Source organism: Ipomoea nil, unplaced genomic scaffold, assembly GCF_001879475.1.
Source record: "Ipomoea nil cultivar Tokyo-kokei standard unplaced genomic scaffold, Asagao_1.1 scaffold0688, whole genome shotgun sequence".
In the NCBI taxonomy this organism is placed as follows: domain Eukaryota; kingdom Viridiplantae; phylum Streptophyta; class Magnoliopsida; order Solanales; family Convolvulaceae; genus Ipomoea; species Ipomoea nil.
In genome coordinates, this window is record NW_017617116.1 from 7,528,628 (window position 1) to 7,551,611 (window position 22,984).

Sequence of the window (22,984 nt, forward strand, 5' to 3'; positions counted from 1 at the left end):
GCTCTATCAATTCGATGTCGATCATCCCTTACAGGGTAATATCCTAACCTTCTTTTGAATATTGTTGTGATTGATGGTGGACATGAAATTAAATATTTATTGATTTCTTTTTACCTTCCTTGATTATTACACAGCCAAAACCTAGTAGAAGACAGCTTCCAGTCAAAGGAATATGCTAAATGTTTTGATGTTTGCAGCAGTGGAAACCTCGCAAATGAATGGATTGTTAATTATTAATAACTGGTAAATATCTCCACCAAAAAACACTCAATTGATTCTTAATTAGTTAATAGCCACAAACCGTAATCATGAAGAAGGAAATCACAAGTTAAGTTATTAGCGACTCTATTATGTTCTCTAAAAACATGCATCACTGGAACATCCAACAACTATTCATTAGTCATGCTACATTGAATACATGTGCATATATATGTAATACTAAAAACAATCATTTTCTCCCTAAAGGTTGAATCTCCCACCCTAAGGGCCTCCCACACCCGACCTAATAGAACATGTGAGAAGATCGATGTAAATCATGATAACTCAGTTCGTGGCTAGCTCAGCAGACAGGGCCAAATGTCGGTGCGTACAAGGGATTTGCCCACTTTGAGCACAATTAATCCCCAAAACGGCCACACTGTTGCTGTTGAGTTCGAACTTTGATATCTTCTTTCAAATAGTGCCTACTAAACACAATTTTAAATCACAAGATCGGACAATCCTATCCAAGTTCATTAAACAGTTCGCTTAAAAACGACAAGATTATTCCAACTTCAACTCCCTATAGCCTTAACTTCTTAGTTCAAGTCGATCAATAATGGACAAGCTAGGTGGATTTAGCCCCTTGTAGTTCTTTCACTTCTTTGCTAACTAAGGTTACAAGAAATATTTCCAGGTTGGTAACCCTAAACAAGATATGGATCAACACAAATGATCTCTGCAGGAAAATAAAAATAAAAAGATAAATTATTTAATAAGATCGAAATGGATGGGCGAGAAGACAAGATTCTTTAATTTTAGCTTTACCAAAATAATATAGGATTTTAATTTACTAAAGGACAGCTAGCTTTCAAGGTGTAGCATGCATGTAATAAGCTAATTAATATAATTAACAATTTTAATGATAATTTAAGGTTGATTGTACTGATAGGTACAAGCTAAAGTGGTTTGCCGTATAATCATGGTACGCCGCAGGAATCAAACCCTTATCAAAGGGGGACAGATTAGGGAGATAATCAGATTTTCCTCATTAAAAAAACCTATTTTAAAAGCCACACAAATCCAATAAAATCCAGTTTATGAATGCCGTAGGATTTATAATCTTGCATGGATGATTCTGCAAATCCATCAACTTGGCTAATACATTTTGGGGAGTAATACTATATGTATCACTTTTTTTTTTTTTTTATATAGTATTTATTGATGTGATAAATAGACTGTTGGGCATCAACCAGGATGGTCGAGTTCAACCTATACTCGATTCGAGATGCGGTATTGTGGCTTACCATGAATGGGGTGCCCGCATGGGCAGCTCAACTGTGCGCAGCTCAACTGGTCATAGAGGTGAAAGTTGGAAAGAATGACCAGGAATCGAGTCTCACCAATGCGAGAACAACCTCTCAAAGTGAGGGAGCTCCTTGTACGTAGTATCTCACCAATGCGAGAGCAACCTCTCAAAGTGAGGGAGCTCCTTGTACGCAGTACACTACTGGAAATTATGGAATTTCCGACCACCTGAAAGTAATCTTAAATCAAGTTGATACTAAAAAGTGGTCGGAAATAGCAACAAAGGTTTTTCCGGATACCAAAAGTGGTCGGAACAAGGCTTTTGACTTGATTTAAGATCACTTTCAGGTGGTCGGAAATTTCAGAATTTCCAGTAGTGGTATCTCACCAATGCGAGAGCAACCTCTCAAAGTGAGGGAGCTCCTTGTACGCAGTATCTCACCAATGCGAGAGCAATCTCTCAAAGTGAGGGAACTCCTTCCTAGATGCTCGTGTATCTCACCATGGTGAGAGAGCAACCTCTCAAAGTGAGGGAACTCCTTGTACGCACTAAGCGATTTACATCTTCATAGATGTTCTGTCGGGCCCTGGATTGGGGTTCATCCTTTTGGAAAGAATGAATGGATGTAGTTAAATAATTAACGTCTACCTTAGGATATTGTTAAATGATTAATGTTTGAGTTTTTTCTTTTTATTGGTTAAAAAATAAGTAATGATCACTAATAAGTATTTATGATATAAAAATATCATATCACAAGATTGACAAAATGTCATTAAAAATTCCTTAAATAATAATTAAAAAAACATAAATATATGTTTAATTTGTACGTCATATCGCATGGTTCTTTAATTTTGCCTTGGCATAACTTTTCTTTCGTGCAATCTCCGAGGACCAAACATTATTTAATTCTAATAACCTGGATTAGACATCATTAACACGAATATTAGCTATAGTAATCATCTTTACAATTTTTTTAATTGTAAATTTTAATTATTTTCACATATTATGTTGTACTATTTTTGAACTACAATATCTTCAAACAATTGAGAAGATATATATATACATTGTAATTAAAAATGTCATATGATAATTTTAAAATGGGTGGCCAGCATTATTATTGTATTAGAAGGTCACACATTTAATTTTTGCCAACCCTCTCAATTGGATCCATCTCATAGGATCTTTATAGTATATGCTCAAGATGAGCCTTCATGTGTGCAGGCCAGTTACTTTTGACCGGTTCCAAACAACACTTAGACTATAGTCTCTTTTTATCAGGTGATGTGAAAATTCGAACACATGACTTTTGACATGGATTGACCTACACTCCATCATATCTATTATTATGAGACATACACAACAACATTATCTCATCGTTCTTTTTACACCTTACAAAATGAGACTAATATAATTAAATTTTTCCAGATAGCTCTTTCAAGTTTCAACAACCTGGTGACACATGCTTGAAGATGATGAGGTAGCAAATCAAACATGAATTAATGTTGTTCTCTATGAACATCCAGAACCATCACTAGGCCAACACCTGTCCCTATGACGTAGTAAGAGCCTGTTTTTGTCCCAATATAATAGTCCCATTGATGCCCAGAATGGCATCCAACAAATCATATTTTATCCCAGGAATTATATCTTAATTAACATAAGATGGTGATTGTGTTGTACTTATCCCCTTAAGAGGTAAGCAAAAGCCAACACCTGGCTAATTCCCATTGGCTCACCAGTGGCTTTCAACACTCAAAAAGCCACCACCACCACTTAAGTTGTTAATCAATTGTTTAATAACCTTATTAGACAATAATAATCAATGCTTTAAGGATTTCATGTATCTGTAGTGCATTTAGCCTAGGTTAATTATTCTTGCCTTTGTCCATGGAATTTTACTCTCCATTTCATCTCACTTTAACTTTAACAACTTTTCCTAGTTTTCATTCTTGTTTGTGTTATCCAGACCTGATATGCCAACATGTCACCTACTCCCTTGGCAGCATTTACATTATTTACATAAATTCTCATCGCCATTCGATTTCTAACCACTTAAAAGTAATCAAAATTTTCAATCAAAGATACGTATTGACATTTAACAAATGAATAGAATATGGTACTGTGTTGGTTTAGCTAGTAATCACAAGCCTCCAAGTTCAATTCCTGGTGGGAATTGTCTATTAACGTTCTTGGTTTGAGCCAGTCGATCAACTCTGAATAACCTAAACTGGTTTACCTCCTTGTGATGATCTTTGCCAATAAGGTCACAAGGTAATTAAGCTTCACCCAGAATAACACACCTTCGATTATCGACTGCTGACTTTCCCGTAAATTAAAGAAGAATATAATATAGTACTCTGTGATTGATGCATGCATAGTTTATTTGGAGAAAGGTATGCTCAAAACTCTTTAACATTACGCATATGGTTAATCCGGTCCTTCGATCTTGTAATTACATTAGTAACTACTTATCAACTGTCCCAAACTGTTGAGTGAAAAGAAATTTTTTTTATAGCTTACTTAAATGAATGGTAATTAGGAATAGTGAGTGGATATATATCACCCAAAGAAACACATGCATGTAGTGGAAAATCTGGGGTGATCTTTTCTTTATATTTTTTTAAGAAGGGTATTTAGATGATGGTAAGATAATTAATTAGATGCCATGGTAGAGATCATGTTTACCTTTTCATGAGGGATGTGAAAATGACACATTAAGAAGAGAAGAGAAGGGAATTAATGATGGGATGTAAAAGGGGCTTTGGGTTTGCTGATATAAATATATATGCACCAAACCCCTTCAATTCACACATCATATAATGTCCTACAATTTTGAGTACTAGCTACCCACTAAAAGAGATCACAACCATCCAATTAAGTATATATATATATATATCCTTTTGATCATTTGGCTTTTGTGGGATTCTGGGAATGATGGGCACAGAACAAATGGGATGGGGAATCATGGCTGGATGGAGGAAAGGGCCATGGACTGCAGAAGAAGACAGATTGCTTGTTGAATATGTAAGGTTTCATGGTGAAGGAAGGTGGAACTCTGTTGCCAGATTTGCAGGTAAAATTAAATAGTCTCGGTTCGAGAAAGTTGTCTATTTTGGTCCATCTCGAGATGGTGTTTATGCCATTTTTGGGTGATTTGCAGGGCTGAAAAGGAATGGGAAGAGTTGCAGGTTAAGGTGGGTGAATTACCTGAGGCCTGACTTGAAGAGAGGGCAGATAACCCCTCATGAAGAGAGAATCATTGTTGACCTACATGCTAGGTGGGGGAACAGGTAAATATATGGTTCAGAGAGTCAAGTCCAGTATCCTGTCATCAAAACGTGACACTAATAACTGTTACGTAAATATAAGTAAAGTTTTCCATTCGCTACTGGCTATAGCTTTTAGCGTAAGAGTAGGTTTGAAAGCATGTTGTGCAGTTGCAACTGGCAGATGCTCGGAGAGCCAAGTCCAGCATCCTGTCAGAACCTGACACAGTTCTTGAAGATGGTTTTATTAACAGATGTTTTTATGTTTGGGAACTTTAAGGTGGTCAACAATTGCAAGAAGCCTGCCAGGGAGAACAGACAATGAGATCAAGAACTACTGGAGAACTCATTTCAAGAAGAAGGCAGCAGCTAACAGCTCTGATCACCCGAAACCTCGGATTTTGAGGCAACAACAACAACAACAGAAGAAGAAACAAGAGGAGAGCAATCATCAAATAGACATGAGAAAGATGATGTCTTCATTCGAAGAAATCGACGAAAACAGACTCTCATCAGTACCTCAACCTCAAATTGCAGCAGGGCTGTTGTCTGATCAAGAACAACAAGGCTTTCTCTCCTCCATGATCCATGGCTGTGCTGAAGTGCCAGAGCCCTCTTCTTCCACTGAGGACATTATTATGTGTGATGGGCTGTGGAATTTGGATGATTTTCATGGAAGTTTCAGTCCCATGGCCTCTGCAAACAAAGCCTGCTTCCTGCAACCTGTAGCAGCTCCTTTCTACTGACCATTCATGGGGGAAAAACCAATAAAGTTTCCAGCTTTTTGGTGTGCCAAATGCCCAATTGAGAACCAAAGAAGGTTTTCGACAAGACTGTTATATAATCTCTTCAGACATTCTAACTTTATGTCATTTCCCTTCTGCTGAAATCATATGAATGCACCATGTCACCTAAAATCGCGTTTTATGTAACACGTTATGATTGATTGATTATCAAATTACAAAGTTTCTTAATTAAAAAGTCAGACAATTATATAATTCATCACATCATACGAGGTTTTTTTACATATAGTATCTGGTATCCCACTACTATATGACTAATTCAAATTGAGTTCTGCTCACCTCAGTCAAGTTAGATTGTTGGCTTGATAACCATAAGATTACAAGTTTAACTCCTATCAGGAGCAGCGTATTGGTCTTCTTGATTTCAACTAGCAAACTATGAAAAACTTAGGTTAGTTTATCTTTGTCAGTCCTTTATCGGCTAGAATTACAAAGCGGGATTTACTCAGTGCATAGTGACTGTATAACAAAATTTGATGATTTGGTGGTTAGCCATTTAATAGGATGGCATGTACAAACTTGATCTTCTAATATTGTAATTGTATTACCAATTTGCTTACTAAAAACAACTAAAATATATCAAATGAGATTTTTTAAGACTAAATACATATAATATTCTCTCTTTTTGGGATTTTTCTTCACTTATCATAATGTTAGCCCAAGGGGACAAGCCCAAATAAAGATTATACATCCATGGCCTTCCCGCGCAAAATCTCAAACGGTTTCCACTCTTCAATTCTTTGAACAGTGATGATCAACTTTCCGGCCATATTTACGTCTATGATTCGTTGTTACCACACATCTGCACCTGGCTTCTCTCTTAATCTCCTCCATTTTCTTCAACGCTCCATTGATTCTCAATCTCTGAAGCTCACCCAGCAGTGCCATGCCCAAATCCACCGTTGGGGCCTCACTCAAGACTCCGTTCTTGCAACAAAGCTCATCTCGGCGTACTCGACCTGTCGAAACGCATTCGATTCGCGACTAGTCTTTGACTCGATTGAAGCTAAAAGCGTATACATTTACAACGCGTTGATAAATGGGTATGCGAAGAATAGGTTCTTCGCGCAAAGTATTGATCTTTTTGAGCAAATGTGCGCGGGTACTGTTTCGCCAGATGAATTCACGTTTTCGAGTATCGTGAAAGTGTTGGGTGAATCCGGGGATTTTATCTCTGGGAGAATGGTTCACTGTATGTGTGAGAAAAACGGGTTTGTTTTGGATACTGTGGTTGGGAATTCTTTCATGTCTATGTATGTGAAGGGTGGGAGTCTTCGTGATGCATTGAAGCTGTTTGATGAATTGCCTTGTAGAAATTTGAGTTCTTGGAATGGTATAATTTCTGGGTATGCAAATTTGAGAGATCAAACTTTTGAAAAGAGTTTGTGGGAGTTTGTGAGAGAGATGCAAACTGAAGGTTGGAAATTTGATGCAATTACAGTCTCTACACTGCTCTCATTCTGTGCAGAAGATAAGAAAACATGGCATTTTGGAAGGGAGCTGCACTGTTATGTCTTGAAGAATGGGTTGAATTTAGAACTGAGTTTCGACGATGATGCTCATTTAGGCTGTTGTTTGATTGATATATACTCCAAAAGCGGCAGAGTTGATTCAGCAAGAAAGGTTTTTGAAAAGTTAATCCATAGGAATGTGTATGCTTGGACATCAATCATAAATGGTTACGCGCAAAATGGTGATTTCATGGAAGCTTTTGAGCTTTTCTTTGAAATGCAAGTGGAGGGAATCAAGCCCAATAAGGTTTCACTTGTTAGTATTCTACCTGCCTGTGGTTCGCTCGCTAGTTTGAAGGGTGGGAAACAGGTTCACGGATTCGCCATCAGGCACGAGCTGAATCAAGAACTCGCTTTCTGCAATGCTTTAATCGATATGTATTTCAAGGCCGGGAGCTTGAGCAGTGCACGAAAGCTTTTCCAACACGGCTGCAACATTAAGGACAGAATATCTTGGAGTTCGATGATCGTTGGATATGGACTGCACGGTAGAGGCCAGGAAGCTGTTCGTTTGTTCGATGAGATGCTTCAGCACGGGATAAAACCCGATATGATCACAGCAGTTGCGGTCCTTTCTGCCTGTGCAAGGGCGGGGCTAGTAGACGATGGCATCAGGGTATACCATTCTGTTTTGAACCACTATGGCGTTAACCCAACGCCAGAAATGTGTTCTTGCATGGTCGACTTGTTTGGTCGATCAGGACAGCTGGATAGAGCGCTCGATTTCATCAACACCATGTCTGTGCCACCAGGTCCCAGTGTTTGGGGGGCTCTCATGAATGCCTCTGCACTCCATGGAAACGATGGAATGAGAGAATTGGCGTACAATTTTCTTGTCCAGATCGAACCCGAGAACCCTGCAAACTATGTTTCGCTCTCAAATCTATACGCCTCTTCCCAGAAATGGGATGTTGTTTCCAGAGTGAGAACATTGATGAAAGAGAGAGGGCTGAAGAAGCTGCCTGGATGCAGCTGGATTAACATCAGTAATGAAACTCATAGCTTTTACATTTTTGACAAGGCTCACCCTTGCTCCAAGATGATTTATGAGAGGTTGGATGAACTCAGTACAGCAATGAAGGAAGCTGGTTTGAACTCTGAATTTGAAGGTGCAATAAAATTATGTGAATGACAATCTCCATGGAGGACCAAGAAGGGAAGGAAACCGACTAGTCTAGATTCAGTACAAATTACGCCAACAGAGTCTGATTCTTATCCGGGTTGCTTTTCTGAACCGTGTGACGGTGCCAACAAATACTCTCTCTCAATCCCATTCCTTCCCATTGGGCAACATCTCTGATGCCATCCTAACCCAATCAGCTAACAACTACCCACTAACTCAATCAACTATTAGTTATCAGCTAATAACTATTTGCCAAACATCTCCATTAATCCACACGTGGAATACTATAGTGGTCAATTATACTCATAATACATTAACTGGTGTTAATTCCAATTTTAGTCTCTCAACTATATTGTTTTTACCCTTTCAATCTTTGAATTCAAATCGATCAAATTTGGTTCTCCGGCAATTAAAAATGTATCATTTTTAGTATTTAGAGATGTGTAAAAGTGGCATATTTTTGGTGATGCAAAGACTAATGAATGATAACACATTGTCAATACATATGATCAAAACTGGAATCAAGCTAGAAACAATTACAATCTAACAAGAGATAGATGAAGACCTACCTTGAGCTATGGAGGGTTGGGAGATTCCATGGGGCAAATTATTTTGTGGACTCGGGTCCACCTTGCAAGGTCGACTCGAGTCCAAAATACACAATTTACATACTGAATGTTTACAATTTTGTAAAAGGTAAATTGTAAATATTAAATATGTAAATTGTGTATTTTGAATCCGAGTCCATCTTACAAGGTGGATCCTGATTCATGGTATAACAATTGTTTCTATGGGATTTGGGCTGGTTTCTCTAGTGTAAGTGAATTTATTTTCTCTTGGGCTAGTTTTGGAAAGAAAATCATCATTCACCTGATTCTCTTTCCTCTTTTGTCATTGATCCATAATTAAGGCTAGCATGTGAGAACCCTTTTTTTTTTTCATTAAGAGATTAATCGGGTCAATTTAACTACGAAATTTAATTTTAAATTATTCTATACATTTCTGCACACAAAAATTTTAATCTAAACTCAAATTCTTAATGTTTTGGGATAAGAATTGAACCCTAACTTATTATTAGAAGCAAGTCTTAAATATAGGTAGTAAAGTATTTATTGTTAATTAAATAATATGAAAGTTTTTTTTTAGAACAATAATATGAAAGTTGATGATTTGTTTTTGGATAATGAATGCTATCCACTTGGGGGTATAAGCAAGGCATAGAGTGCCACCTAAGGGTGCATCTCTTGGTGGCATTCAAACACAACACATAATTGCCCCCCATCATCATCATCACCAACCTAATATGTCCTTTTTGCCTCCCATTGAGCTACACGTGGCACCCCTTTCTCCTTTTTCCTTTGTCCTAATCAATGACGTGTACCATATCATCCCAAGAAGATCTCCCCTCTCTCTTCCTCGCTTTGTGTCCCTTTCTCTCAATTATTTACTCCCCCCCCCCCCCCCCACCTTCTTTCCTTACAATACATGACCGTAATTTCTGTCGGGCCGGGATATGGGACCCTTGAAATTGGAGTTCAACATTTTGAAAGAATGACCGCAATTCGATTCCGATTTTAAATCACTAATTATAATTCTAAAAAATATAAACTTAAACTGAAACCTTTTAAAAAGATTCTAGTTCTAGCTTAAACTTAAAAATTAAAAAAAAAAAAAAAAAAAAACTGATCAGACCAATAAATAGTAAACATGTAAAATGTGACTGAGAGAGTACTTAATACATATTGATACAAATGAGTGAACGGGGACATATGAGCTATAAAACGCCTTTCAAAGAGCGTTAGACAATTAATGATTTTAGATATCTCAAAAGTATAATTTTGAAGAATAAAATTTCAGTTTAATTTTTCTTGAAGAATAAAATTTCAGTTTAATTTTTCTTTTTTATCTTTTATTATACATAGACTTCTCATACTCCAATAAAATATACTCGGTATTACATTTCAAAAATAATAGAGCATTATAAATTTTAGAAATTTTGGTATAGTATAGTCCACTAATATAGAATTTTCATCCTGATTAATTATAAATATCTTATAAAACTATGTGCAGTAAATATCTTACATATATGTATGGTAAGTTTGCAACAAAAATAAAAATAAAAATGTGTGTATGGTAATACCATGTGTGGTATGTTGTAGTTTTAGATCAAAAGGTCCCCCATGGGGACAATACATCATGGACAACTCGTTTAACTTTATTATTAAACATAGACCATATTCTATATATTAATGACAAAGGTTGCACCAAATTATTTATTTGCACATACATGAATGACAAATGGCACATCAACTTATTTATATCTATTAAAGAACATGTTTAATACGGAGTATATATAATGTAAATGAGATGATATGTGTCTTTTTTAAGTTTAGTTAAAAGTATAAAGAGAATTAGTCTTGAACTATCGGTATGTAATTACTAGTTAACAATTAAAGAAACCTGTGATTAAACTCCAAAAGAAATTAACATAAAGAACGTTTTATCTGCACTAATTTAATCAATATAAAAATTGCAATGCAAACCATTTAAGTCCTTCTAGGTAAGATGATTTGGTTAGATTTGTGGAGTTTATTGGTAGTGCAAATTATATTATGTAGGATTCAAATTTAATGACATAGAAAGAATAGAGAATGCGTTTTATCATTGATTCAAGCATTATGATAGGGCCGAGTAGAGAAAATGGATCAAACAAGTGGGGCCAAATTGCTCTGACCATATTTAATGATACAGTCAAGTACAAGTGGCAAATTAACGCTTAAGGTATAAGATACAAGATTAGAAATGATAGATGATTTAGAACGTACACAACTAATTAAAGAGCTATTAATACAAAATTTAAGTTGTATGTACCATAGTTATACCTTGCAAGTGGATTGACATGACATTGATCGATGTTATAGTCACCAAATCAAGTGGAATAACAATATACTTCGACAATTTTGACAGCCTACGCTACTAATATTGATGATGCAATTGTTATGTCTATTCATTTATTTGACTATTGAAAAATTTATACAAAATGTTATATATACTGAATATATTAGTCTTAAATAACATTATTATAAATAAATTGAATCATATCTTATAATTAAATTAAATATGGGCATATAAAATGAGACCAAAAAAAGAAAAAAAAAATAAAGATAAGATAAGAAGGTTGTCGAAGTACGTACGTTTTTTGACGGAACAAGTTGGAGGGGGACAACAAATGTGGTTCCGGTCGCCGATCAGACTTTTTAAAAGTGCAAGTTGGGCTTGGTGGGGCCCACGCTTCATCATCAGCTAGCCTCATGCATATATTGCATAATAACAACGTGGGGACCACCCCCTGCCACGTACTAACAACCCATTTTACTCGCCGATTCTTTTGCAGGCCCCCCTCGTTGACCTCCCCGACTCCGGTCAAAATCGCCCCCCCCCCCCCGGCACAAAAACTGCCAACTGCGATTTTAGTTTTGTTTACACGTAAATTGTATTAACTCTTTGTGCTTCAGTATATTATGAACAGATACTATATTATAACGAAAATTATTGACATGAATTAGAAGAGTAAAATATATATATATATAAAAAAGAAAATATTATATGTATTCTCATTTTTTTTTTTAATTTTTACTCTCAACTGTTATTTTCATACATAAAATTTTAATGTAAATATTTATATTAAGACTAACATAAAAAAAAAAATTATCAATGTCTGTCATATCAGAGAGGAAAATATATATACACATATACTCACACATATACATATATATACACATATACTCACACATATACATATGTAGAATGATGAATCAAAGGTAGCTTGTAGTTAGGTTAAAGAGAAGTGTCAACAAACTTTACCTAAGAAAAGATTCTTTTCCTATACTTTACTTTTCTTAATCCTTTTTTTGGATAGAAAAAGGCAACTTAACATTCCACGTGTGGGAGGATAGAGATGCTACCATGAAGATGACTCTTCCCACCGTGAACTTCTAAACTTCATTATTAATTCAATATAAAATAATCTCAATTATGATAACATATTAAACCATTTCAATTTGAAAACCAAAAATTAAATAAATAAATAAAGCAAGATATATAAAATGTTTGAATATATATTATATTGAGTGATGTGACACGTAATACCTTAAACGTGTCTAGCTATTATAAAAAAAAAATGTATTAAGTAATTTATTTATCTTAACAATTGCAATTTAAAACTTTAACCTATATTATTTAGTATTAACGTATTGGGTTCAACCTTGTAAAAAAAAAAAATATTAAAGAGTTGTCTAAATAAAAGTTTATCATAGCTCAACTCTAAAAAAAAAAAAAAAATTAGACAATCCTTTTCAATAAAAAGGTATTTTGTCACGCAACAAATTTTATTTATTTTATTGTTTTTACCATTACATGCACTAATATCCAATACTTACAAAATAATATTTTATTTTATTCACAATATTTACATTCAAGAGCTTATATAAATGAATTCAAACTTCTATTACTTAAAATATTGTTATTAAGTTTTTAAATATGAAATCGTCCGTTTAAATAATCCATGTGTATTAATCAACACAAAAACTTGTGTGAAACCGTCTCATCATGAGACGGATCGGGTCGAGTTAAGATGAAAATGTATTACTTATACACATAAACACTGCTGGAAATTATGAAATTTCCGACCACCAGAAAGTGATCTTAAATCAAGTCGAAAACAAAAAGTGGTCGGAAATAACAACAAAGGTTTTTCCGGATACCAAAAGTGGTCGGAACAAAACTTTCGACTTGATTTAAGATCACTTTCATGTGGTAAAAAATTCCATAATTTCCAGCAGTGAAATGTCATACTTATACATTCAAATGTAATAATAATCATGATTTTAAAATTTTTGTTACTTGTAAATGTAATAGTTTTAAGTGAAAATGAAATACTTTTTTACATTTAGATTTAAAAGTATTACATTTTTCCTCAAACGTATTATATTTTCCCTTATAAGTAGGGGGCACTTGACAACATTACTTATTATGAAAAATGTAATACTTTTAATGGAAAATATAATACTTTTACATCAAAATGCAAAAGTATTACATTTTTCCTTATAAGTAACAAATTTTTTATTCCTAATTAGTATTACATTTGAGCATATAAGTATGACATATATTTGCGCATATAAGTATGACATTTGCATGTTGATTCGACCCGAGCCGACCTGTCTCACAAATAAGGATTTGTGAGACGGTCTCACACAAGTATGACCCATTAATCAATATTCTTAGAAGAGTTGCCTCAAATAAAGTTGGATCATAATCTAATTTAATTAGTCTCATATATATATATAATTGGTTGATATATGAATTGTAGTTAATTTGTCAAAATACATATGATTCCGGCCATCAAAATCAAGCAAAATCCAAATTTGTTACTTTGGATGCTTGTTCAAAGTTCAAAGTGATACTCCCCAAATTTGGGCAATTCATGTATTTTGAAATTTTCCAAATGTGACCAATCACTCTCCTACACACAATGCACCATCTTATCACCCCCACTTGTCCAACTCCACACCAAAATTCCTTATATAGTAAATGTTTTGCCCCTCCCCATGGTAGACAACAAACTAATACATGAATAATTTATCAATGCACAACTCCCCACTTTCTAAAGATCAAATTATTTATTCCATGCATATATAATTGGAGCCATGATGTTTCTAAGAATAACACTCCAATCCCCCTTTATCTTGAAATTGTATATATACTCTCTTAACATTATTTAATGCACAACAAAATTTGTATACTATCATGAATTACAATAAAATAAATTTTATAAAATTGTATCATATATTTTGCTAGAAATACATTAGGAAAAAGGTACACACGTGTCATTGTAATCCACAACATTATAGAATTTTCCTAATTAACAATGCATTTGGATGGTTTCATTTTACTTGCTATTATTCTTTTATCAAATGTTAGGTTTCATAAGATATAAATCAAATTCTGGCTCGAGTTTGATCAGGGTTAAAAATTTAAACTTAAGTTTGATTCGATCCGCTCAAATAGAAGTGTGTGTGTGTGTGTTTGTGGCCCACAAGTTGCTTGAGAAGTCATGAACTAAAAGATTTTTAATTCGAATTCAACTTGATTACTTAATAAGTTGATTTGAGTTCAAATTTAACTGAACTCAAATCAAATTTCGATTGAATGGCTTGAATTGTTTGCATCCCTAAATCAAATTTGATATCTTATTTCAAACAATAAATTTTGTATGGTGTCAATGTTTTAAATACTTAGTATAGTAAATATTTTAAATTGGTTTCAAAAAAAGTAAATATTTTAAATTTGTTGGTTAATATAATAATTTTTTTAAAAAGAATTTGTTAAGGGAAGAGAAAAGGCAAGGTCGCAGCTTTACGAGGCTGAGGATATCATCCATGTGGCCATTCCAATCTCCCCAAACCACCCCTGAAACGTGTCACCTCTTCCGTTGCTTTTTCACACGCGTCTTTAATCCATAAAATCTCTTTATTTCTGTACCTTCACCCAAGAGTTGTACAATGTTCTCTACCTCACCGTAGTCCCCTCCTGCATTCTATTTGTGATTGCCACGTAACCATCTATTATGGCTTTTTTGAGATTTCACAACTTATTATTATTATTATTATTATTATTATTATTATTATTATTATTATTATTATTATTATTATTATTATTATTATTATTATTATTATTATTATTATTATTATTATTATTATTATTATTATTATTATTATTATTATTATTATATCACTTTATTTATTTCATTATATATCTTCTCAATAATATGATGTTTGTTATATAATACTTTTGATTCCTTAGAATATGTGTGATTTTATCTAAGTTATTTTTCAACCCAAATATGATAACAAATGAACTCACTCGCATGGGCAGCTCAACTGGTCACAAAGGTGAAACTTTGAAAGAATGACCAGGGATTGAGTCTCACCAGCGGCCTTGTAGGACTTACCTCAAGTGAGGGGGGTTCCTGGGGCTTCCTTGTGTGCAGTGAGCACCGGTCTAGTCTTTGTGGTTCATGTTCAGTTTTTTTTTTTTGAAAACTGAAACCGAAGTTTATATTAAATCAAGGGAAAGAGCATTACAGATAAGAGGAGGAGGAGTCAAAGACCACTCCTTACGTTCAGACATAGAAACGGGCTCCCTTGCAAGAAGGTGGGCAGTCCGATTCGCAGAACGTTTAGCAAAAGAGATACAAGAATGAGCAAAAGTGCTCAACGAATCTTTAACATCAGCTAAAAGAAGATCAAACGAGGTGACATAATTAGGAGACTCCAGCCCATGGACTACCAACAGAGAGTCTGTCTCTACATGAAGAAAATCAAGGTGATGTTGTTTAGACCAACTGAGGGCTTCTCTGATTGCAAGCGCTTCGGCTTCCCTTGGCGAATGAGCTCCAGACCACGGTTGACAGACCGCGGAAAGGAAAGCACCATGGTGATCACGTAAAACCCAACCGAGGCCCATCTTGCCGGAATTGACATCCAAAGCTGCGTCCACATTGAGTTTAAACCATCCTTGCCTTGGCACTCTCCATCTTATAGTGGTGTGCAGCTGCCCATGAGCACGGTTGTTATCCACAGTACATGCCGTCCAATCTCTCCAGAAATCTCTTGAGTTCTCTACAATGGCTATGGCTGGTCTAGATATGTTCTTCCATAACTTCTCATTCCTTGATCGCCAGATATTCCAACAGATGATAGCGAAAAGACAGAACTGGGAGTGAGGCAGCATGCTATAAGCTTGAGCAATCCAGTCTGCACAGTCTTGGGCTTGATCCTTGTCCGGCAATGGATGAAAAAGCCTCCAGCAATCCGTCGCGAACCTGCAATCGGTAAAGAGGTGGAAGGCAGATTCGTCGACCTCCAGGCATAGAGGACACAACAGATTACAATCAATTCTTCTCTGACGAAGCATGTCTGTAGTTGGAAGACAACCAGAACAAACTTGCCATATGAACGACTTTACTCTGGGAGGGAGATGGAGCTTCCACACTCCAGACCACTTAACTATAGGATAGATATCTAAATCATGTGATATAGCTTTGTAACAACTTCTAACCGTGAAAATCCCTTTATCGTCTTTGGACCAAATCAACTTATCATCTCTTGGAATGTGCGGGATAGGGATACTGATAATGAGTTTAGCATCTCTAGAATTGAAGATGTCTCTAATCACTTCCTCATCCCAACCAGTTCCCTGGGGATTAAATAAACAATCAACAGTTGCATTTTGGAGATAAGGATAAGGTGGTGTAATGATCGTAGGGTTGATGGCATCAGGCAGCCATTTATCATGCCAAATGCGAACTGAACGTCCGTTTCCAATTCTCCAGCGGGCATTACACTGCATAGCACTTCTAGTTTCCAACAGACTTGACCACACAAAAGATGGGTTGCTGCCCTTTCTAGCATCAACAAAGTGGCAGTCCGGATAGTACTTGGCTTTCATAATTCTTGCAGCGAGAGATTCGGGTTGATTAATCAGCCTCCAAGCTTGCTTCGAAAGCATAGCTAAGTTGAACTCTTTGATCCTGCGAAAACCCATCCCTCCCCATTTCTTAGGAATACAAAGCTTATCCCACGATTTCCATCTCAACCCCCTTCCCTGCTCACCGTTTCTCCCCCACCAAAAACCGTTCATAGCTCTCTCAATATCACTCACCAGTCCCTGGGGAAGTAAAAACAAGTTCATAGCAAAAGACGGAATGGCTTGGATAACACTCTTCAAAAGGACCTCTCTTCCCGCCCTAGAAAGGAATTTGTGATTCCAAGAATTAATCCTAGCAACAATCTTACTCTTAATGAACCCCAATATTTCTCTTTTATTCCTACCCACTAGAGAAGGTAAGCCTAGGTAATTCCCAGCATTTCCCTCCATTCTCACCCCAAGAATAAATCCAACAACATCCCTCACATAAGAATCCACATTTTTGCTGAAATTTAGGGAAGACTTTTCGAAGTTTACCAATTGGCCTGATGCTGCTGAATAGACCTCCAGAATGTGTTTACAGATATTGCTTTGAACCTGATTTGCTTTAAAGAACACATAACTATCGTCGGCGAAGAGAAGATGCGAGACCCTGGGAGCATTTCGAGCGATCCTGATGCCATTAAAATTCCCCGACTCTTCCTGCTTTCGAATTAGAGCGCTCAGACCTTCCCCAACGAGGATGAACAAGTAGGGAGATAAGGGGTCTCCTTGTCTAAGGCCGCGATGCGGGATAATAGGACCTAACTCATCTCCGTCTCTCTGTATAACATACTCCACAGTACAAACACATTCCATAATCAACATCACCCATCTGTGGTAGAAACCAAGCTTCAACATCATAGCTTATGACCGGGTTCATGTTCAGTTGAGTTACCATGATTTACATCCTCACAAATAAGGGTTCCTTGTGCGAGCACCGGTCTAGCCTTTGTGGTTCATGTTTAGTTGAGTTATGGTTTTACATCCTCACAAATGAACTCATAATGACACCAAAACTGAATTATGATCTTTGTGGTTCATGTTCAGTTGAGTTACCATGATTTACATCCTGGTTCCTTGTGCGAGCACCGGTCTAGCCTTTGTGATTCATGTTTAGTTGAGTTATGGTTTTACATCCTCACAAATGAACTGATAATGACACCAAAACTGAATTATGATATTTGTGGTTCATGTTCAGTTGAGTTACCATGATTTACATCCTCCCAAATGCTCTGTCGGTGTTGGGGTTCAGCCTTTTTGAATAATGATAACAAATGAAAACTGAATTATGATTTTACATCCTCCCAAATGCTCTGTCGGGTTCGGGTTCAGCCTTTTGGAAAAATGATAACAAATGAACTCATAATGACACCAAAACTGAATTATGATCTTTCCAATCCAAGAAGAAGACTTCTATCAATTTTGAGCCTGTTCAAAAAAATCACTAGTAGAGTTTTTAGGTTAAAATTTAAGGTTTAACCATTCATTATTATTAAAAACGTCATCATATAATATGACATTGTAATAAAATTATTCTTTTTATAATTTTTTTGTTCTTTTTATCAATTTTATAAATATTTATAATTTTTAAATAGCAATGTCATGATATATAACATTGCAAGATTTATATATTTTCAAATATATTTAAATTTATTCAACATCATTCATAACTTCCCAATAAAGTTATAGGTATGTTGGGTTCAAAGTAATTTGAAAATAATGATGCTATATCTCTCTATTCGTAATAGATTGATACCACACTATTTCTTTTTTTTTTTTTTTTTTTTAATTTGGTCATTAAGTATTTTGTTTCTTTTTTACTAATTGCGTGATTGATATATTCATGAATAACTAATGAATATAAAGAATGTTTTATTAATTATAGGAACAATTGTCAAATATGCCCTTGAACTTTAGCTTAAAAGTCAATTAGGCCCTTAAATTTTTTAAAGGTGCAATTACATCCATCAACCATTCATTTAGGTGCAATGAAGCCCAAAAATAAGTTAATGACCTGCTATCACAGGTCATTAGGGTTCAGGCCACCTTCCGGCGAAATTACTCTGACTGACTAGAAGTTATAGAAGACATACATCAAGACATTCACGACAACTCTGTGACTCAAGATCATTGGACCAAACCTTAACAGGGATTCCTAAAACTGAATGTTGATGCAACTATGGATGTGCATGGAGCACGTTTGGAATTTGGTTGCGTGCTGAGGAATGATCTTGGTCAGTTTGTAGCAGCAAGGGGATCTCAATAGAAAGAATTACATAGCAGCAAGGAAGCAGAACTGCAGAAGTAGTTGCGGTTAGAGAATCTCTTATATGGATGAAATCTCTTGATCTTGATCAAGTTATCATAAGTCAGACTCCCTCCAAGTAGTTCAAAGGATGAGTTTAGCTTTGAGAGATTCCTTCTTCCATCTAATTTTATCAGATCTGAGAATCATACTACTCACATGTTAGCTAGACAGTCTCTTTCAATGTCTGATCACTTAGAATGATTTTCGAACTCTCCCCATATGTTTAATGTTTTATCTTTGGATTTGAATTAATTTAATCCGTTTTCCTTAAAAAAAACTTTAATAACGTTACGAGGGGTATAGATTCATGTCCACTGTTTGTGCGGTGTGGTCGACACACCTTAGCACTTTGCCATTATTATAAAACTATTTTCTGTGCAAACTCTATCGTTAGAGACATAACCAAAAAGGGCTTGGTCAGAACCACGTGTCGATCTTTCCCCTCGTTCATTTCCGCCACTTGTCCTTCACCAGTACGTTCTTTGTCCCCTCACCCACCAAAAATACTGGGGCAGTTTTGTCATTTCACTCCCCTCTCCCCCCCACTCTCTCACCTTTCGTTTTCCCTGTTGTTTCTTCTCTCTAGGTCTCCCCCTCCTCCTGGATTTGCTTGCCCATTCCTAGTCTCCTCGTCTTTTCTCTTTCGCCTTATATTCTTGATTTTCCGGCTACCCATTCGGCGGAGCATATCCTTCCCCTCATTTTCTTTGATTTTTTTTTTCTCCTCTTTATATCCTGTTTTGTAGTAAGAATTTAGCTGTGTTGTTGGGCTTTGCGTTTTGGATTGAGGTTTGATGAAATATGTTGTTTTTAGTTTCTGGGGATTTATCCGGGAGTGATTTGAAGTGATTGGTGTATAAAGATTGAGTCTTTGAGCTGGGTGGCGTTCTTATGCTGTTTAAAGATTGGTTTTTGTGCATCTGGGTTTACCATGCATGTACATGAAGATTTGCTTGAGCTTTAAAGCGGTTGTGGGGTGGTGAGTTTGGTGGGTTTTTGGTGGAGTTGGGGTTGCCCATGGGAGATAGTAGATCGACGAAGAAAAGCAGCGGTGAAATGGAGAATCTTGCTTTGGATGCGAACAGATTTTCGAGGGACTTGCTGCAGAGATTCATGGGAGTGAGCAGCGGCGGCGGCGGCGGTGATGGGTCGGAGAGGGCTGAGGTAGGGTGGAGGGAGAAAGAGGAGGCGGTGGAAGACGACGGAGAACTCGAACTGAATCTCGGGTTGTCATTGGGAGGGAGGTTTGGCGTGGACAAGAGCTCAAATAAGCTCCTGAGGTCTTCTTCCATAGCTGCATGTTTGCCAATTGTGAGAGACGATGATGCGGTGGCGACGCCGGCGGCGGCGGCGGCCTATTCCGCTCTGGTCCGGACCTCCTCCCTCCCCGTGGAGACGGAGGAAGAGTGGAGGAAGAGGAAGGAGTTACAGACCATGCGAAGACTGGAAGCCAAGAGGCGGCGGTCGGAGAAGCAGAGGATTTCCCGGGGAGACGCCGGCGCCGGCGCCGGCGGGTCTAATGTGGATGAACCCAAGAGAGAAATTGGGGTGAATTTCAGGACAAGATTAGATAAAGAACAGTTATTAGCAGCCACTAAAAGCTCTTTTAGGAGTGGGATTGACATTGGAATGTTCAAAGGTAAAAGAAGCTGTTTTTCTAGTAATAATAAAATGCAGCCTTCATCTCAAGGATCAATTGAATCTCAAGGTGCTAACTCTTCAAGCATGTCAGAATTAGAATGTAAATCCCTTCAAGGTAACTTTTTTACTTTACCACTTTAATTTACTAAACCATATCTTGTTCCAATGCTGTGTTACTCACTTACTGTGTTGCTATTAGTACCCACAAAACTGCAATCTTTAGTCCCCGATTATAGGTACATTGTTCGTTTAATGTTCACATCTTCCTGAGAACTTAGGCATTACCTTAGTACAATGATTTTATGATTTAGGATTTAGGATTTAGGATTTAGGAATGGAATGCATTCGGGGTTGCTGTTTGCAGTTGACCGGGAATCTGTCACATTGTTAGTGTGTTGTGTGAAACTCTGTCCACCAAAAAGGGGAAATCCCCTAATGCATTGCCTTGTCAATGAGCAACTTTTGAGTTGTGTTATCACTGTTCTTATATGTTGTGTGGTGAGAGTTTGCTGGAATCTAGTGCCCCGAGGCTTTTTCTTCTTTTTTTTTTTTACTTGGCACGAGAGTTCTTCCTTTTCTGTATGATTGTCCCTCGTACGTTTGTAGATATTTTAGCGAGTTTTGTCTTGGTTATGCAAGTGGGAAGACGAAATTCCGGTGGTTACTACTTACTAGTTGACTTGTTGGCCAACATGTTTTTGCATTGGTTGTTTCATGTTTGGTGGAAATTGGTGATGTGTGGGTAGGAATAAGTTCTCTATGCTCTATACAAATCACGGTTTTAACTTCAATTTATTCTAGATAACTTTAAACTTGGTTAACTAATTCTTGAAAATCTCGTGATAGGGCTATTTGAGAGTATGGTGTTATTGAAGTGTTAGTTATTGTTACAATTTAAGAATTTAAGAAAAAAGGTAAGAAGAATGGGTTGGGTAGATGGACGAGGGGCCGAGGAGATGGAAGAACATCTTCCTAGCACTCATTTGCGGATTTGCGGGCTCCTCATTACATGTGCCTCTTGTAGTTTGTAAGCCAACAGTTTGAAACAAAATGTGGATAAGATCGAATATGACCATACCCCAATACCCCATAGTTGATAGATGTCTTTGTCTGGAAGAACAGTAAGGAGTACAAGAAAAAAGCGAGGATGTTGATAGGTAGACGGTACGAAATTGGTAGGGGGATTTAGTTGGCCGCAATGTGTGATGTCCAAGCGTCGGTGTTATGGAGAAGGTGAAACCAAGTGGCGTGTCTAATTAGAGGTTGGTGGGTTATCGTTTTCGCGAGTAACTACTTCTTTATTGTTGGGGGAAACGGGACTTTCCTTGAAATGAACTCGTTCTATGAAATCGTACGTGTCCTATATTAAGCCCCGTCCTCTCCCATCTAAAAGAAACACATCCAATGTTAACCGGGACATTAACTTCTTGACATATAGAGTCGATTCTTTGACCTTATAGTTGCATTAGCAGTTTGTTTACCAACTGTCTTAAAACGGTTGGTTTATTAACTGTCGTTTTTCTTCAGGGTCATGTGAGCTGAGCCCCGGGAGCATACAATCGATACAAGAGGGCGGGAACCAAGAAACCGGCTCATCTCGAGCTAAGACAACGCAGGATCATCCCAGCAGGACGGCGTCGGGAATCGAGACGGACCCGCCACCCAACAAACCCGAGAGCACAAGCCGGCAGGCAACGAGAGAGGCCGGGACCGGGACGGGGTCCCTGGAGGACATGCCGTGCGTGTTCACGAAAGGCGACGGCCCCAACGGCAAAAGGATCGACGGCATACTATACAAATACGGCAAGGGAGAGGAGGTGAGGATCATGTGCGTGTGCCACGGCAGCTTCCTCTCGCCGGCGGAGTTTGTGAAGCACGCCGGCGGGAGTGACGTCGCCCATCCGCTCAAGCACATCGTCATCAACCGCAACTCTTCTCCCTTTCAGTAAAACCGCAAATTGCATGAAAAATATCATGCAAATGCGCCAATAGAACAGTTTGTTTGTTTGTTCGTTTGTTTTTCTTCTTTCTATTCTTCTTTGCAAGAGCATATACATGTATCAACTAACGTTGTTGAATTATATGTTAAAATTTTTAAAAAATAGTTTTGTATGCATTGCGTACTAAGAAAATTTTTGTAGGCATAGTTCTCATTTTGAATAACTAAGTAGAATAAAATATTTACTCTCAAATTCTCATAAAAAATAGTTAAGAGCTCTACCAAATTCGAACTAGTGACCTCTTGATCTGCAGTCAAATGCTCCACCACTGAGCTAAGAACCCTGTTTATAAATTT

At 36.9% G+C, this 22,984-nt stretch overlaps 3 protein-coding genes and 1 non-coding gene across 5 annotated transcripts; 3 read left to right on the forward strand and 1 right to left on the reverse strand.

The window, feature by feature from the left end:
* Positions 1-4,380: 4,380 nt before the first annotated feature.
* Positions 4,381-5,686, forward strand: LOC109175856 (transcription factor WER-like). Its single transcript, XM_019325222.1, has 3 exons — positions 4,381-4,580; positions 4,668-4,797; positions 5,054-5,686. Exons 1-3 carry the CDS (start codon positions 4,439-4,441, stop codon positions 5,517-5,519), a joined length of 738 nt encoding a protein of 245 aa, XP_019180767.1. The 5' UTR covers positions 4,381-4,438; the 3' UTR covers positions 5,520-5,686.
* Positions 5,687-6,356: 670 nt separating this feature from the next.
* LOC109175474 (pentatricopeptide repeat-containing protein At1g20230-like) lies at positions 6,357-8,219 on the forward strand. Its single transcript, XM_019324733.1, has one exon. It carries the CDS (start codon positions 6,357-6,359, stop codon positions 8,217-8,219), a length of 1,863 nt encoding a protein of 620 aa, XP_019180278.1.
* An 11,265-nt stretch (positions 8,220-19,484) lies between these two features.
* On the forward strand, positions 19,485-22,800 carry LOC109175905 (ninja-family protein AFP2). 2 transcript variants are annotated; one of them, XM_019325281.1, is made up of 3 exons: positions 19,485-20,203; positions 20,237-20,803; positions 22,216-22,800. In XM_019325281.1, the coding sequence occupies exons 1-3, from the start codon at positions 20,065-20,067 to the stop codon at positions 22,635-22,637; spliced, it is 1,128 nt and encodes a 375-aa protein (XP_019180826.1). In that variant the 5' UTR covers positions 19,485-20,064; the 3' UTR covers positions 22,638-22,800. The 2 variants fall into 2 exon arrangements, with proteins under 2 accessions (XP_019180826.1, XP_019180825.1); XM_019325280.1 differs by having other exon boundaries at positions 19,485-20,199; positions 20,233-20,803.
* Positions 22,801-22,899: 99 nt separating this feature from the next.
* On the reverse strand, positions 22,900-22,971 carry TRNAC-GCA. Its single transcript has one exon. It is a non-coding gene; the product is annotated as a tRNA-Cys (tRNA).
* Positions 22,972-22,984: the final 13 nt, after the last annotated feature.

Coding starts and splice junctions, on each gene's coding strand:
- LOC109175905 (XM_019325281.1), top strand. CDS start 20,065: ATGGGAGATAGTAGATCGACGAAGAAAAGCAGCGGTGAAATGGAGAAT. Junction 20,204..20,236: donor CGGCGGTGATGGGTCGGAGA/GGGCTGAGGTAG, acceptor AGAAAGAGGAGG/CGGTGGAAGACGACGGAGAA. Junction 20,804..22,215: donor AGAATGTAAATCCCTTCAAG/GTAACTTTTTTA, acceptor GTTTTTCTTCAG/GGTCATGTGAGCTGAGCCCC.
- LOC109175474 (XM_019324733.1), top strand. CDS start 6,357: ATGATTCGTTGTTACCACACATCTGCACCTGGCTTCTCTCTTAATCTC.
- LOC109175856 (XM_019325222.1), top strand. CDS start 4,439: ATGATGGGCACAGAACAAATGGGATGGGGAATCATGGCTGGATGGAGG. Junction 4,581..4,667: donor CTCTGTTGCCAGATTTGCAG/GTAAAATTAAAT, acceptor GGTGATTTGCAG/GGCTGAAAAGGAATGGGAAG. Junction 4,798..5,053: donor CATGCTAGGTGGGGGAACAG/GTAAATATATGG, acceptor GGGAACTTTAAG/GTGGTCAACAATTGCAAGAA.